At 38.5% G+C, this 15,254-nt stretch overlaps 1 protein-coding gene and 1 long non-coding RNA gene across 8 annotated transcripts in view; one reads left to right on the top strand and one right to left on the bottom strand.

The window, feature by feature from the left end:
- Nucleotides 1-10,993, bottom strand: part of akap9 (A kinase (PRKA) anchor protein 9) — a 121,681-nt gene extending 110,688 nt beyond the window's left edge. For all 7 annotated transcript variants that reach the window (XM_051664056.1, XM_051664060.1, XM_051664057.1 and 4 more), the window contains exon 1: nucleotides 10,742-10,993. In XM_051664056.1, coding sequence (XP_051520016.1) covers nucleotides 10,742-10,792 — 51 coding nt within the window. In that variant the 5' untranslated portion in view covers nucleotides 10,793-10,993. The remainder of the gene's footprint in view (nucleotides 1-10,741) is intronic.
- Nucleotides 1-15,254, top strand: part of LOC127421244 (uncharacterized) — a 69,700-nt gene that overhangs the window by 12,889 nt on the left and 41,557 nt on the right. The gene's annotated exons all lie outside the window — the stretch shown is intronic.

Here is a 15,254-nt window from a genome sequence, read left to right as displayed (position 1 = left end):
GTGAGTCAGCATCAGTCAGTGATTTCATCATCAGCACTATGCGATCACTTGTATTACTACTACACTTCTAAAGCTGGGAAATAGCTTTAGCATTACTACTACTACACTACTAAAGCTGGGAAATAGCTTTAGCATTACTACTACTACACTACTAAAGCTGGGAAATAGCTTTAGCATTACTACTACTACACTACTAAAGCTGGGAAATAGCTTTAGCATTACTAGTACACTACTAAAGCTGGGAAATAGCTTTAGCATTACTAGTACACTACTAAAGCTGGGAAATAGCTTTAGCATTACTACTAAAGCTGGGAAATAGCTTTAGCATTACTACTAAAGCTGGGAAATAGCTTTAGCATTACTACTACAGCTGGGAAATAGCTTTAGCATTACTACTACAGCTGGGAAATAGCTTTAGCATTACTACTACAGCTGGGAAATAGCTTTAGCATTACTACTACAGCTGGGAAATAGCTTTAGCATTACTACTACAGCTGGGAAATAGCTTTAGCATTACTACTACAGCTGGGAAATAGCTTTAGCATTACTACTACACTACTAAAGCTGGGAAATAGCTTTTGCATTACTACTACACTACTAAAGCTGGGAAATAGCTTTAGCATTACTACTACAGCTGGGAAATAGCTTTAGCATTACTACTAAAGCTGGGAAATAGCTTTAGCATTACTACTACACTACTAAAGCTGGGAAATAGCTTTAGCATTACTACTACACTACTAAAGCTGGGAAATAGCTTTTGCATTACTACTACACTACTAAAGCTGGGAAATAGCTTTTGCATTACTACTACACTACTAAAGCTGGGAAATAGCTTTAGCATTACTACTAAAGCTGGGAAATAGCTTTAGCATTACTACTAAAGCTGGGAAATAGCTTTAGCATTACTACTACACTACTAAAGCTGGGAAATAGCTTTTGCATTACTACTACACTACTAAAGCTGGGAAATAGCTTTAGCATTACTACTACAGCTGGGAAATAGCTTTAGCATTACTACTACACTACTAAAGCTGGGAAATAGCTTTTGCATTACTACTACAGCTGGGAAATAGCTTTAGCATTACTACTACACTACTAAAGCTGGGAAATAGCTTTTGCATTACTACTACATTACTAAAGCTGGGAAAAAGCTTTAGCATTACTACTACAGCTGGGAAATAGCTTTAGCATTACTACTACAGCTGGGAAATAGCTTTAGCATTACTACTAAAGCTGGGAAATAGCTTTAGCATTACTACTAAAGCTGGGAAATAGCTTTTGCATTACTACTACACTACTAAAGCTGGGAAAAAGCTTTAGCATTACTACTACACTACTAAAGCTGGGAAATAGCTTTTGCATTACTACTACACTACTAAAGCTGGGAAAACGCTTTAGCATTACTACTACAGCTGGGAAATAGCTTTAGCATTACTACTACACTACTAAAGCTAGGAAATAGCTTTAGCATTACTACTACACTACTAAAGCTGGGAAATAGCTTTTGCATTACTACTACACTACTACAGCTGGGAAATAGCTTTAGCATTACTACTACACTACTAAAGCTGGGAAATAGCTTTTGCATTACTACTACACTACTAAAGCTGGGAAATAGCTTTAGCATTACTACTACACTACTAAAGCTGGGAAATAGCTTTTGCATTACTACTACACTACTACAGCTGGGAAATAGCTTTAGCATTACTACTACAGCTGGGAAATAGCTTTAGCATTACTACTAAAGCTGGGAAATACCTTTTTACCAGAGTAAGGCTTACCTCTTACCGGAGTTTCCACATTGGAGAGGACGTGCCGTTTAAAAAGGTGGAAGATATTGCGGTTTCTATAGTGAATGACTCTTGCGCACCAGCTACCGTGAAATAGGGATGAATACCCCCGCTTGGACGGCTACTTTTCCACTGAGAAAGCTGATCTTCAGAAAGCTGACAGCATCTCTTGTTGGGTGTGGCAACAAGTGATCGCACACGCGCCGTCTCTCTCTCTCTCTCTCTCTCTCTCTCCACACACACACACACACACACACACACACACACACACACACACACACAAGCCGTGATACTATTTCTAAAGTGACATTTTTGAATTACTAACGAAGGCTTGGACACATCATTTGGTTTGAACCAGCAACGGCAGATTCTGATCCTTCACGTAAGTAGTTCCATGCACAAATGCGTTTTATGACCGTACTCAATTTTTCCTCATTTTTAAAAATGTACTTGTTCATTGAACTGTTGTATATAAGCAATATCACACTCGCAATCGTGCTATATGGCGTGTGATTACCTACGGCACTCGGCCTGTGGCCGAATCACAGCAGTGCTGATGAAGTATATTTTCTGTACTAAATCATAAAATGACCATAAAATGTCATTAGAGAATTAGGAAACATGCTAAGTTGAAATACTGGCTTCTCCGATAACAATGTTACAGTCAGTATATTCTACTTTGGAAGTTTCCATTCCGGGCTGGAATTTCTGTCAATGTTTTGGCCTGTGTGATCCCGCCCACTCCCCACTCACCAATAGTATTTCGACACCGCCAAGTTGCCAGATTTGGATCAGAGATAACAGATTCCACCCCGACCTAAAAAGCCTCGCCATCTGTCTAAAAACCACCATGACCAGCGGCGTAGTAAAACAAGGATAAATATTGGAGACATTTTCAGTTTCACTCGTTCCTGTTGCGTGTCCTCATTCTGGCAACCCGCATGAGCTTGGAGTCTGGGGCGGGGCAGACAACTCTCCAATATTTAGAATTTGGACTGCAGTACCCATTTAAAACCCATATAGCACCTTTAAATGCAAAAATATGCACGATGATGAAGACCGATATTTTGTTCACCTCTGGCTTCTATGTAGACCTCAGTGTGGACAAACTCAAGTCTGTTTGTCAGACTCTATATGGAGTTAAACCCACAAAAGCTGGACAGAAAAAGAGTTGTAAGGGTCAGGAACAGAAGCAATGGCACAGCTTGAAATTCAGTTGAATTCGTTTTTCCCCACAGAGGCTGGCATTAATCTCCGGCTTATCTAATCAGCTCCCTGAAGTGTCTGTCCCCTACTGACAGCAACTTGGCCTATTTGGAAAAGACTTGGTGAATGTAGGTCTACTGTTACTCTGGATATTTGCTCAGAGCGCCTCATTTCTGCTGCACATTTAACTGTTCTTATACCATCTTTCATTTTAATAATGACAGACTTTTAATTTTTGAGTGAACCATTCATGATAGCAAATGAGACGTTCACAAAATGAGAGAAAATGTAATTATATAGCAGGGGAACTCAATCAAGACGCACGTTCCTCAGTCATTTGGATCAGAAACGAGCCAAATGCCAAACCAATAACAACAATCCGAACGAGGCTGTATAAATGTTTGGTGAGCATGTGCTGCTGTTTATTAAGATTCATGATTGCCAAGGTGTTTAATTATACAGCTCAATTTGGTTTTATTGTAATATCAGTAATTGAAATGCGAGACTGACTGCTTTTATCAGCCGAGACAATTATCCCAGCACAATATTGATCAGGATTAACAAAGGGTTTGTGTGTACATGTGTGTGTGTGAATACTCAAGGCATGACCTCTTGTTAACTAATGCTTTTAGCCTACAATCACAACACACACACATAAATGTGTCCCCAATTAAAGCCCTTAGATGTGGTGAATGCAGCAGCACTTTCATTTCATTTCAATCGATTGTAAATAATGGGATGGTCCTGGAGTTAAACAGGGAACTGGACACGCGGTTCAAGGCTCTGTCTCGGATCAGACACAAAATGCTTCCTTTCTACATCAAACTCTTCCTCCAAAACTCTGGCTGCATCCCAGTTCGCTTAAACATTGCACTTAAAAGTATTTACTTCTCCAGTAATGAGGAGGGAAATATTACAACTTTAAATTAACAGAAGTGTAACGAGTTACAAAACACACTGAATATCCTTGTCAAAGGATCCAACATGATCACAGGTGAAGTCGGCATGATGTTTCCGATAGTGTCGGTACCCTAGGATTGGCGACTGTATGCCGACGTGCTGACATGCGGCATTCTTATCACACAATGCTGCATGAGTGGTTTCAGCGTTCACCTTTCCACCTGGCGCGATTGGCAGGACGTTGCATCAGCTGCGTGGGAGACTAGGGTTCAAAGCCAGGCAGTAACCACATTTGAATAATCAATGTCGAGCATGATTCGGAGGTTTCACTTTTCTCCCGGCATGATGTACATCCCTCCCTCTCCTTTCTGATCCATTGCGTTAGAAAGTAGTTCCATGCACGGTTCTCTGACACGCCATCATCTGGTCCTCGACCCCTCCACCCTCTGGCGGACGACAGCCACACCTCCCCGGGCGGACCGGAGCGAGTCCTCCGACCCCTGGTGGACGGAACACCCTGCCGCGTTTCGGCGGCCAGTAGGGAACTCCTCCACCCCTGGCAGTGGCTCCACCGCTCCAGGCAGCCGGCAGCGAGCCCCTATTCCCCTCACGGACGGTGGCTGTTCCTCCGCATCCAGGCGGTCGGAAGCAACTCCTCCGTCCCCCGGCAGCTGGCCACGGCTGCTCCTTTGGGTGAATGGCAGTGGCGAGGACTCCACAACAGCGCATCCCTCCTCCTTCCCGGGTTTTGACACCAATGTAACGCAGGGTAAAAGGGAAAGGAGGTGGCGAGCACCGGCTTGACGACAAATAATCATTTAATGATAAATTAAACCATAAAGACAAAAGACATATACACATACAGGGCAGCTGCCTGTAGCTCTCTCTCTCCCCCGAACTGTCGCCTCCGGCTGCCTTTATCCCTCTCGTCAGCTTGATTAGCCTGATTAGGGGATGGGCGTGCGTCATCATGGCCCGGCCCCGCCCTCCTTCTTGCCACAATTACTTTTTTACTCCACTAATGGTTAAGGTAAGGTTCTATAAGAAGGAATCTATAAATATATGCTTTTCTCTTTATTGTATAATGTCCTGTAAAGCTGAAAACAACTTGCTTCACTACTAGCTTTTGGCGACCTCTCCTGGACATTAATGGAGCTCACACGTGCCCATATGCCCTACAACACTTACCGCTTTGGCCACTGGGGGAAGTGTTTCGCAATTTCGGTCAATGTGTACCGATTTTGACGAAATTAAAAGTCGGTCTACTCCTTCCGATTGCACTGTGAGATCAGGCTGAAGGATCATGCACATCTCCTGTTTTCAACATCGATAGAGAACTGCCACAAACTTCTCTTCTTCCACACCAACAAATCGAACGCACAGACACATACTTCCAAAATCCAAGGACATCCATTTGTGGTAATAAATCGTTATTATGGGCTGAATTTACTTTAATGCCTGATTTTAAACAAACAAATAAAAAAGCATTCACACTTCGTTAAAGACAGATGTATCGACAAGGCTGATTAATAGAAATCATATTCATCATCAAATCGATTTGATCATTTTTAGATAGACTTCTAAAATCCATCAGAATAGTAGGGTTATTCAGGGTCAAATCAAACTAATTTTAGAAACTAAGCTGAAATATTTTATTTTGCTAATATTTTAAAATTATCTAAAATATGTACTCTACTAGATTACATTATGTCGGGTGAATGTGAACCAATCAAGAATGTTCAAGAACATGGGCAGGGGATTTGCAGTTTCCATCATGCTTTGCATGGGTCTTGATGCAGAGAGTAGAAATGTTAAATGTTATTTTATGCATCTTGAGCAAGATGAGAAAAGGGGTTGACTTAATAGTGTTTAATGTGGTTATTTTGGGTTTTAAGACTGATTCAGTTACGCTGGTTGGTAAAGAGTAAAGCTTTTAAGTTAAGGACGGGTACACAAATGCGGCATGCTATATGTTGCTTTACTAAAGGAGCAATTACGACTTAGCATACACTAGCATGCTAATGTATGCTATTACTAGATAAAAGTTAACTACTGAATCTAGCAAAACGTTACAACATAAATCAGTAATGTGGCACAAAAATATATTGTAAAACTGTGGAAATCATGTTAGGGACACATATAAAATCACTTTGGGTTACTTAGAAATAACCTGATTCCATCATGTTGAAATGACGTTTTCTGACAAAGAAATAATGAGTTTAATCAAGTGTATTTTCAGTGTAACTGCAGAGATATTAAATACATCTTAATATCCTTTTGGATTGGGGGTCTGGGTATCTCAGCGAGTATTGACGCTGACTATCACACCTGGAGTCGTGAGTTCGAATCCAGGGTGTGCTGAGTGACTCCAGCCAGGTCTCCTAAGCAACCAAATTGGCCCGGTTGCTAGGGAGGGTAGAGTCACATGGGGTAACCTCCTCGTGGTCACGATTAGTGGTTCTCGCTCTCGGTGGGGCGTGTGGTGAGTTGTGCATGGATGGGTAATTAAATTGTTACATTTTCATTTGATTGTCATTTACTGTATGTATTTCTTTAACCAGTAAAAAAACATATATATAATATTTTTAAAATATTTGGTTGAGTTGACACACAGTCGACATTCAGGCACTCTTGGCATACTGTTTTCAATGTACTACGTTTACCAATTATAATCTTGCATACGAGAGAGGATAGTATGTGAGCTGATGCGAAGTTTGATTTGTATTTGGAAACATGAGTGAATCAGTGTGTTTCAAGGAGGATTGAGCAGTGTTTCTGAGAGCGGCTCTCTAATGATGATACTGACAGGAAACTGTTCACACTGACAGCTGCTCTGAACACCAACCGCCTGCTGCTGTAAAACAAACAGCAGATCTGAGCCAGCACATGATAACAAGTGTCATGAGAACACACCAGGGGTCAGGGGTCATCTACTGAACCCTGCACTGCTTAAAGAAAGTTCACCTAAAAATAAAAGCCATCATCACTTACCCACACCAAAGTGGTTCCAAACCTGCATCACTTTGAAACACAAAAAAATCAGGTTGAGGTGAGTAACTGATTTTTGTGTGAACTGTTCCTTTAAGAGTGTCGGGCTTATGTTCTGTTTTGTAAAAGATATGCCCACCTTGACTAATAGCTATGCCCTAGGGCTGGGCATCGATACAGATTTCCTGATTCAGTTTGTTTCTGATTCACAAGCACTCAATGATTCACTTGAGTATACGTCAGTTCTAATTATAAAGAGGACCATCTGACTAGGTACATTACAAAAACATATTCATAATAAAATAATATCATTAGCTTTTCATCTTTTTGGTCACATTTTAGCTTTTGGAAAATGTACAAATAGACATTTTCCATCGATAAAATATGATCATGAAATTGCATATCATATTGTATATCTATATTAGATGTCGATCGGTTGAGGATTTTGCTGATACGATAACTGAAAAGGGCCGATAACCGATTAATCGGCCGATAGTTTTTAAAAATCAATTTATAGACGTGTTTTCTTACTAAGACAGGCACAGACATTGAGGCTACAGGAGTCCGAAAGGAATAAATTCCCAAAAGCAGTTTACTGTGCAACCAAAATTTCAATAATAAAAAGAAAAATTAAGATTTGGTGCATAATGTGCGACTTTCATTTTAAAAATGACAAGAGACTTGGCTCTGTTACAATGCTCTGTATGTAAGTATTTAACAAATTAAACTTTTCATAGCCGATGTATTCACCAGATGATGTTTATTGATGGTCCTCGTGGTGGTGTAGTGACTCGCCTCAATCCGGGTGGTGGAGGACGAATCTCAGTTGCCTCCGCGTCTGAGACCGTCAATCCACGCATCTTATCACGTGACTTGTTGAGCGCGTTACCACGGAGACATAGCGCGTGTTGAGGCTACACGTTATTCTCCGCGGCATCAACGCACAACTCACCACACGCCCCATCGAGAGCGAGAACCACATTATAGCGACCACGAAGAGGTTACCCCATGTGACTCGACCCTCCCTAGCAACCGGGCCAATTTGGTTGCTAAGGAGACCTGGCTGGAGTCACTCAGCACGTCCTGGATTCGAACTCGTGACTCCAGGTGTGATAGTCAGCGTCAATACTCGCTGAGATACCCAGACCCCCCAAGGAATAATAATAATAAAAAAACGATCAGAAACTATCGGCATAGATTTAGCAGATAACCGTTCCATAAAGCAACTTTCGGCACCAATTAATCGGCAAAACCGATATATCGGTCTACCACTAATCTATTTAGAAGTTTTGATTTGTAGAATAAGTGCTAAATTTATTGCTGCAATATTGTATTTGTCTCATTTGCTATCGGTAAGTTGTTTTACATAAATATCGGCATTATATCGGCCTCCAAAGATACCCGAGTCGGCAAGACATATCGGTTGACCACTATTACTTACTTGGAACAAAACTGACAGAGAACCACGCCCTTACAAATGTAGAGCAGCGAAGTCTCTGATTATTGCGCTAAAGCAAACTGATCAATTAATTACGTATATAGGTCGTACACAGAGTGATCAAAGCGTCAAATGTTTTAATGTTTTTACTGAACAAACAAACAGTCATATGCATTTTTCTTTCAAAGCAGCTTTTATTTAAATTTTGAATCACTTTGAATCATCTCTTTCCATTACAAGCGTTATGACATTTGCAAACCCCTGTGATTATTCTGCTGTGTAGGGCTCACGCAACTACTCATCTAAGGGACAAAAGAGCCATTTATCAACAGACTCGTTCAGCGGCTGTAAGCACACTGTAAATATCTTAGACAGGAAGTCTCTACGTACAGGTGAGCTGAGAGACAGCAGAGCGTTTCACATAAACCTGTCAGCGAGAATTAGACAGACGTGTCTCTAAAGGTCAGCACAAGTGACCTCGTGCACATATGTTCACTTCATAGGGAGCACTCCTTCACAGAGGTCCTAAAGACTGGGTATTTTTAGACTCCGGCAGTGAGGAATCGGGTTTTATTTTTTAAATAATAAAAGAACACTGAACGAGTCATCTAGTGCACAATCAATAAGGGTTTCTAATGCCCGATATTGACATCTCTAAAGCATATTTATGCACTGACAAGACTGTCAGTAGATTTTGGAAATTACATTTATGTTAATCAGCTATACATGCATGGTTAATGGCTGATGCCATTCATCTCAACACAGTCAGCCGGATATATCAATCTGATGTAAATCTGCCCAGCAGACTTATCAGTCACAGTTTTCAGTAGTCTAGATCAGTCTATATGAGTTGTATGGAGTGAATATTCTGCACTGCATTAACAGCATATGCACTAAGCATAAGTCAGTCGCTTAAAGGGAATGTTTGTAAATCTGTTCTGAAATGTTTCAGTGAGTTATAGTGACCTGAAGTCTTCCAAAAGATCTGTAAATATGACGCAATGTTAGGACTGGGAGAGTTTCTGTTTGCACCGGCCGGAAAATCCAGTCACACAAGACCGTCCGCATGTTCGCAAACAGCATCAGGGGGGTGTACATGAGTTTTAACAGAAGAACTAATCTTAAGTGCTTTTATAAAATTATCAGCTTCACATTTCTGCCTTTAAACCCTCCAAAAATTTACCCCACTGACTTCCATTGTAAGTGTCTCACTGGAACACAGATTTAAGGAAAAGGAGGAACGTGTCGAAATTAATTTTTGTGGTAATCAACATAATGCCATAAATGCTGTCGATTAACTCGTATTGAACCCGGAATATTCCTTTACCTCCAATAGGTTCTGCAGTAAATAACAGTAATGTAAATGCAAGACACATCTCAGAAGTGTAATATTCAGAGGTAAACATGAGGTACAATTGAACTCAGTTTTTCACAATTCCTGACATTTAATCGTAGAACACATTCCCCGTCTTAGGTCAGTTAGGATCACTATGTGAAATGTCAGAATAATAGCAGAGAGAATGATTTATTGCAGCTTTTATTTCATAAAGTAAGATCTTTGTCCCCATGTGCACTTGCAAACTGTAGTCTGGCTTTTTTATGGCAGTTTTGGAGCAGTGGTTTCTTCCTTGCTGAGCAGCCTTTCAGGTTATGTCGATATAGGACTCGTTTTGCTGTAGATATAGATACTCGTCTACCTGTTTCCTCCAGCATCTTCACAAGGTCCTTTGCTGTTGTTCTGGGATTGATTTGTACTTTTCGCCCCAAACTACGTTCATCTCTAGGAGACAGAATGTGTCTCCTTCCTGAGCGGTATGATGGCTGTGTGGTCCCATGGTGTTTATACTTGTGTACTATTGTTTGTACAGATGAACGTGGTACCTTCAGGTGTTTGGAAATTGCTCCCAAGGATGAACCAGACTTGTGGAGGTCCACAGTTTTTTTTTCTGAGGTCTTGGCTGATTTCTTTCGATTTTCCCATGTTGTCAAGCAAAGAGGCACTGAGTTTGAAGACAGGCCTTAAAATACATCGACAGGTACTCCTCCAATTCAGTACACCTCCTATCAGAAGCTAACTGGCTAATTGTCTAAAGGCTTGACATAATTTCTGGAATTTTCCAAGCTGCTTAAAAGCACAGTTAACTTAGTGTATGTACACTTCTGACCCACTGGAACTGTGATTAGTTTGCTAATATTAAATCTGTGGTGTTGTTAAAAAATGAGTTTTAATGACTTCAACTGAAGTGTATGTAAACTTCTGACTTCAACTGTATATCCTGAGGTACATGGCATTAGCAAGGTAAATGTTTTAGATTAGAGTTACATTATGATGTAAATATCAGCAGTGAGGTAAATATCAGATCATAGTTATATTCTGAGGTAAATGACAGTAGTGAGGTTATTTTAAGGTAAATCTCACCTTGGCTTTACCGGCCTGTAGTTTCCTCTGTCGCTCCTCGTCTTCCATCATCTCTGCGGTTCCTGCGGCTGAAACACGAACAAGTGCGCGTCATAAAAGCGCCGGACTCACACACACGCGTCTAACGCTAAACACGGGCCACTGACACGAGTGTCCGGTTCGGTTTGGCCGGTAAATCTACGTGATTCTCGGAGAGTTTTACTCGGGATTTGCTGTCACACTCGCCGCCATGTTTCTCCACGTAAACACGAGAGACGCATGGCGCGGTGACGTCACTGAGCGCGTGCGCACGCATGTTATGAGTCCTGACGCTGCAAGCACAGCTGTCAGAAATACTATTTGTGTAGTATTGTCATCGTCCACGTGCAAACACTGCTCTCTGTTACAAATATATAAAATAATAACATTTGCACATTAGGCCTTTCGGGACATTTTTGTCTTTTTCTATCATTTATTCATTTTTGCAAAGGTGTGTATTTTGGGGGTAATTTTGATATTTCAATCTCAGTTCCTATAATACATCTATAATACACTGTGTACACAAAATAGTTACACTCAGGACCTTCAGAACAAAAATGTCCCCATTGAAACCCATTAAAACTGCAATATTTGATCCCAGTGTCATTAAAGCATAAAATCATGAATTCTATGATATTATGCTTTCATTCCAGAGCCCTGGCTTCAACATTTACATTTTTAATATTTTCCACCAGATGGCGCCATTTTCCTCATGTTTAGCCTATGGAGCAAATACAAGCTTTTCCCCTATTCTCTGTTTGCTGTATTATAGAGCACTGCAGGACAACTGAATAAATGATGCAGATACAATTGTGTGTGTGTGTGTGTGTGTGTGTGTGTGTGTGTGTGTGTGTGTGTGAAAAACAACAGTGGCATTACGTAAACAAACTGGCATTTAAAGGGTTAAAATCCTGAAAATGAAAGAATATTTGGTAGTTATGATCAGGACTGATGTTGATTTAAAAAATTATCTCATTGAAAGTGGAAAATAATATTAATATATAATATAATTATGGCAGTTTTTGACACAGACATTTTTGTCCTCTAAGGACCTCTGAGTAACTTTCTTAAATTGACTCACAAGAGTTAAAGGTGCACTCAGTAATTTGAGATACGTACATCGCAGCCCCCTTGAGGGGACCCTCTCCATGAAGAATAAAACAGCTTTTATAAGGTTACTGATATGACTGAAGTCTTCATCTCGTGTGAGTGATCATGATCTTTTTGAGTGATGATGATGTTTAATTTTGATGTTTCAAAATTACAATTAATTTCTTAAGGAGTACAACTTTTTCAATGAGGAAAGAACTATTGTGCACTTTTCATACACTTTAAAATGTCTGGTTGTCATCAAAGCAATTGCCATTTATTTGAAAGATAGCACAAGCACACAAGCAAATGTTTCCCTAAAATATGTTTTTAAATGAAAAAAAACAACAACAAATATAATGTTAAAAATGAAGACAAAAAAAAACATTATCGGTTGGTTCAGAAAAATGAAGTTAGTTTTGGGAAAAGCTCTAGCAGCATTCAGTTGCAGATGACAGCTTGATATTTTGTTATCTAATGCAATGGCATTCAGGCATTTTTAATATTTACTAAAGTGTATCAATTGCACATTGAACATACAGTAAATCTTGTGCTTATATTCAGTTACTGTCACACATGTATAGCTACAATTTCCACTGCCCTTCATTGTGTCTTTTTTACCATATTAACAATGATGCTACAACTGGGAATGATTATTTTATTGGTTTGCCCATATTTGTTAAAAGCAACTAAATAAAGCATGATGTAATACTGTGCTAATCCTCAAAGAGACATTCTAGTCAGCTCTTTATTTGTATTATGTTCTACTGCTGTCTTCGTCACTTCTAATACAATGTTTCTAAAAGTGAAAATTGTAAGAAAATGAAAATGTGGCACTTTGATAAGTGTACATGCATTTGCCTTACATCCCAGAGCGTGCGCACACACACACACACACACACACACACACACACACACACACACACACACTTTATGTTCATGTAATGAGTGAAGAGAAGTTTATACCTGCAGCAGCGGCTGATGATGGTCTATTCCTGTGGCTGACAGGAGCTGAGCAGCTGATGGTTTGGCAGATCTTGAATTCCACCCATCTTCTTTTGGACATCCTTCACTCTTGTATGTCAGTGTGAGCTTCAGGTCTCACCTGTGAACTCTGATGTTCAGTTCTGATGCTCAGAGCTCCAGGAACCTGCGGCGTTCAACCAGTGCATTATTCATGTGAGAGGACGACAGTATCAGGTGTACAAGCTCAAACACATGAAGAAAGAACAAGCCTTCGGAACAGCAAACTGATGTTAACATACTGAATAGAATAGGATAGAATTTTCTGCTTTGAATATGTATTGTGAAAAGCTCTATACAAATAAAGCTGACTAGAACAGAATAGAATTTTCTGCTTTGAATATGTATTGTGAAAAGCACTTTACAAATAAAACTCACCTGAATAAAATAGAATAGAATAGAATAGAGTGGAATAGAATTTTCTACTTTGAATATGTATTGTAAGTACTGTATCTCTATATAAATTAAACTCACTAGAATAGAATAGAATATCATAGAATTTTCTGCTTTGAATATGTATTGTGAAAAACACTTTACAAATAAAACTAACCTCAATAGAATATAATAGAGTGGAATAGAATTTTATACTTTGAATATATATTGTAAATACTGTATATCTATATAAATGAAACTGACTAGAATAGAATAGAATAGAATTTTCTGCGTTGATAATGTATTGTGAAAAGCACTTTACAAATTAAACTCACCTCAATAGAATAGAATAGAGTGGAATAGAATTTTATAATTTGAATATGTATTGTAAGTATTGTATCTCTATACAAATGAAACTGACTAGAATAGAATATAATAGAATTTTCTGCATTGATAATGTATTGTGAAAAGCACTTTACAAATAAAACTCACCTCAATAGAATAGAATAGAGTGGAATAGAATTTTCTACTTTGAATATGTATTGAAAAGTGTTCTATACTAAATACAAATGAGACTAGACTAGAATAGAATATCATAGAATTTTCTGCTTTGATATATGTATTGTGAAAAGCACTTTACAAATAAAACTAACATCAATAGAATAGAATAGAGTGGAATAGAATTTTCTACTTTGAATATGTATTGAAAAGGTCTATACAAATAAAATGGACTAGACTAGAATAGAATATCATAGAATTTTCTGCTTTGAATATGTATTGTGAAAAGCACTTTACAAATAAAACTAACATCAATAGAATAGAATAGAGTGGAATAGAATTTTATAATTTGAATATATATTCTAAGTATTGTATCTCTATACAAATGAAACTGACTAGAATATAATATAATAGAATTTGATGTTTGATAATGTATTGTGAAAAACATTTTACAAATAAAACTCACCTGAATAGAATAGAACAGAGTGGAATAGAATTTTCTGCTTTGAATATGTATTGTGAAAAACACTTTACAAATAAAACTAACCTCAATAGAATAGAATAGAGTGGAATAAAATTTTATACTTTGAATATGTGTTGTAAGTACTGTATCTCTATACAAATGAAACTGACTAGAATAGAATATAATAGAATTTGATGCTTTGATAAAGCATGGTGAAAAGCACTTTACAAATAAAACTCACCTGAATAGAATAGAATAGAGTGGAATAGAATTTTCTACTCTGAATATGTATTGAAAAGGTCTATACAAATAAAATGGACTAGACTTGAAAAGAAGAGAGTAGAATTTGTAACTTTGAAAATGTATTTTGAAAAGTGCTAGACTTGATAGAACAGAACACAATGGAATCAAATTTGCTACCTAGAATATATATTGAGAAAATAGTTATACAAATGAAATGACTTGATTTGACTAGACTAGAACAAAACAAAACAGAGCAGAATAACAGAAAGGAATCAGAAAAGAATAGAGTTCTGTTGAGGTCTCGTTACGCCTGTTAAAAAAAATTCCCAGTGAATAGAGTTTCATTTTCTGCGTCTTAGTTTTTTGGACTAACATAAAAAGGCAACAGCAGTTAAAGATCAGTACCACTTTAAGAAAACAATTATCACTTTACAAATGAAATAATAATAATAAAATGTAAACAAATCAATCAAATTGAGAATTAAAAAGACGTACGCATTGCTAACATTGATTATTGCTTTCTTAATTTTAGAAGTGGCACTCTTAGTGAACAGGTTTGTTAAATACATCCATGTTATTTTCTAAACTGTAGAACGTCCATTGTTTCTGCTGGTCAGTCGCAGCATGAACCATCATGAATCCATGTGTTATTGATTACAGGTGAGTGTTGCTGAGAGATGAAACATTCATCCGAGAGATTAGAGAAATATAACACTTTTTCTCAGGAGAAACATCCAAGAAGCAGAAGACTTCAGCAAATGTGTACGTTTGTGCTCAATCCTTGCTGTCTTGGAGAAACAACAGAGA

Source organism: Myxocyprinus asiaticus, chromosome 30 (assembly GCF_019703515.2).
Source record: "Myxocyprinus asiaticus isolate MX2 ecotype Aquarium Trade chromosome 30, UBuf_Myxa_2, whole genome shotgun sequence".
Classification (NCBI taxonomy): domain Eukaryota; kingdom Metazoa; phylum Chordata; class Actinopteri; order Cypriniformes; family Catostomidae; genus Myxocyprinus; species Myxocyprinus asiaticus.
Note: the sequence above shows the minus strand (reverse complement) of the source record. Positions and strands in the feature narration are given on the sequence as shown.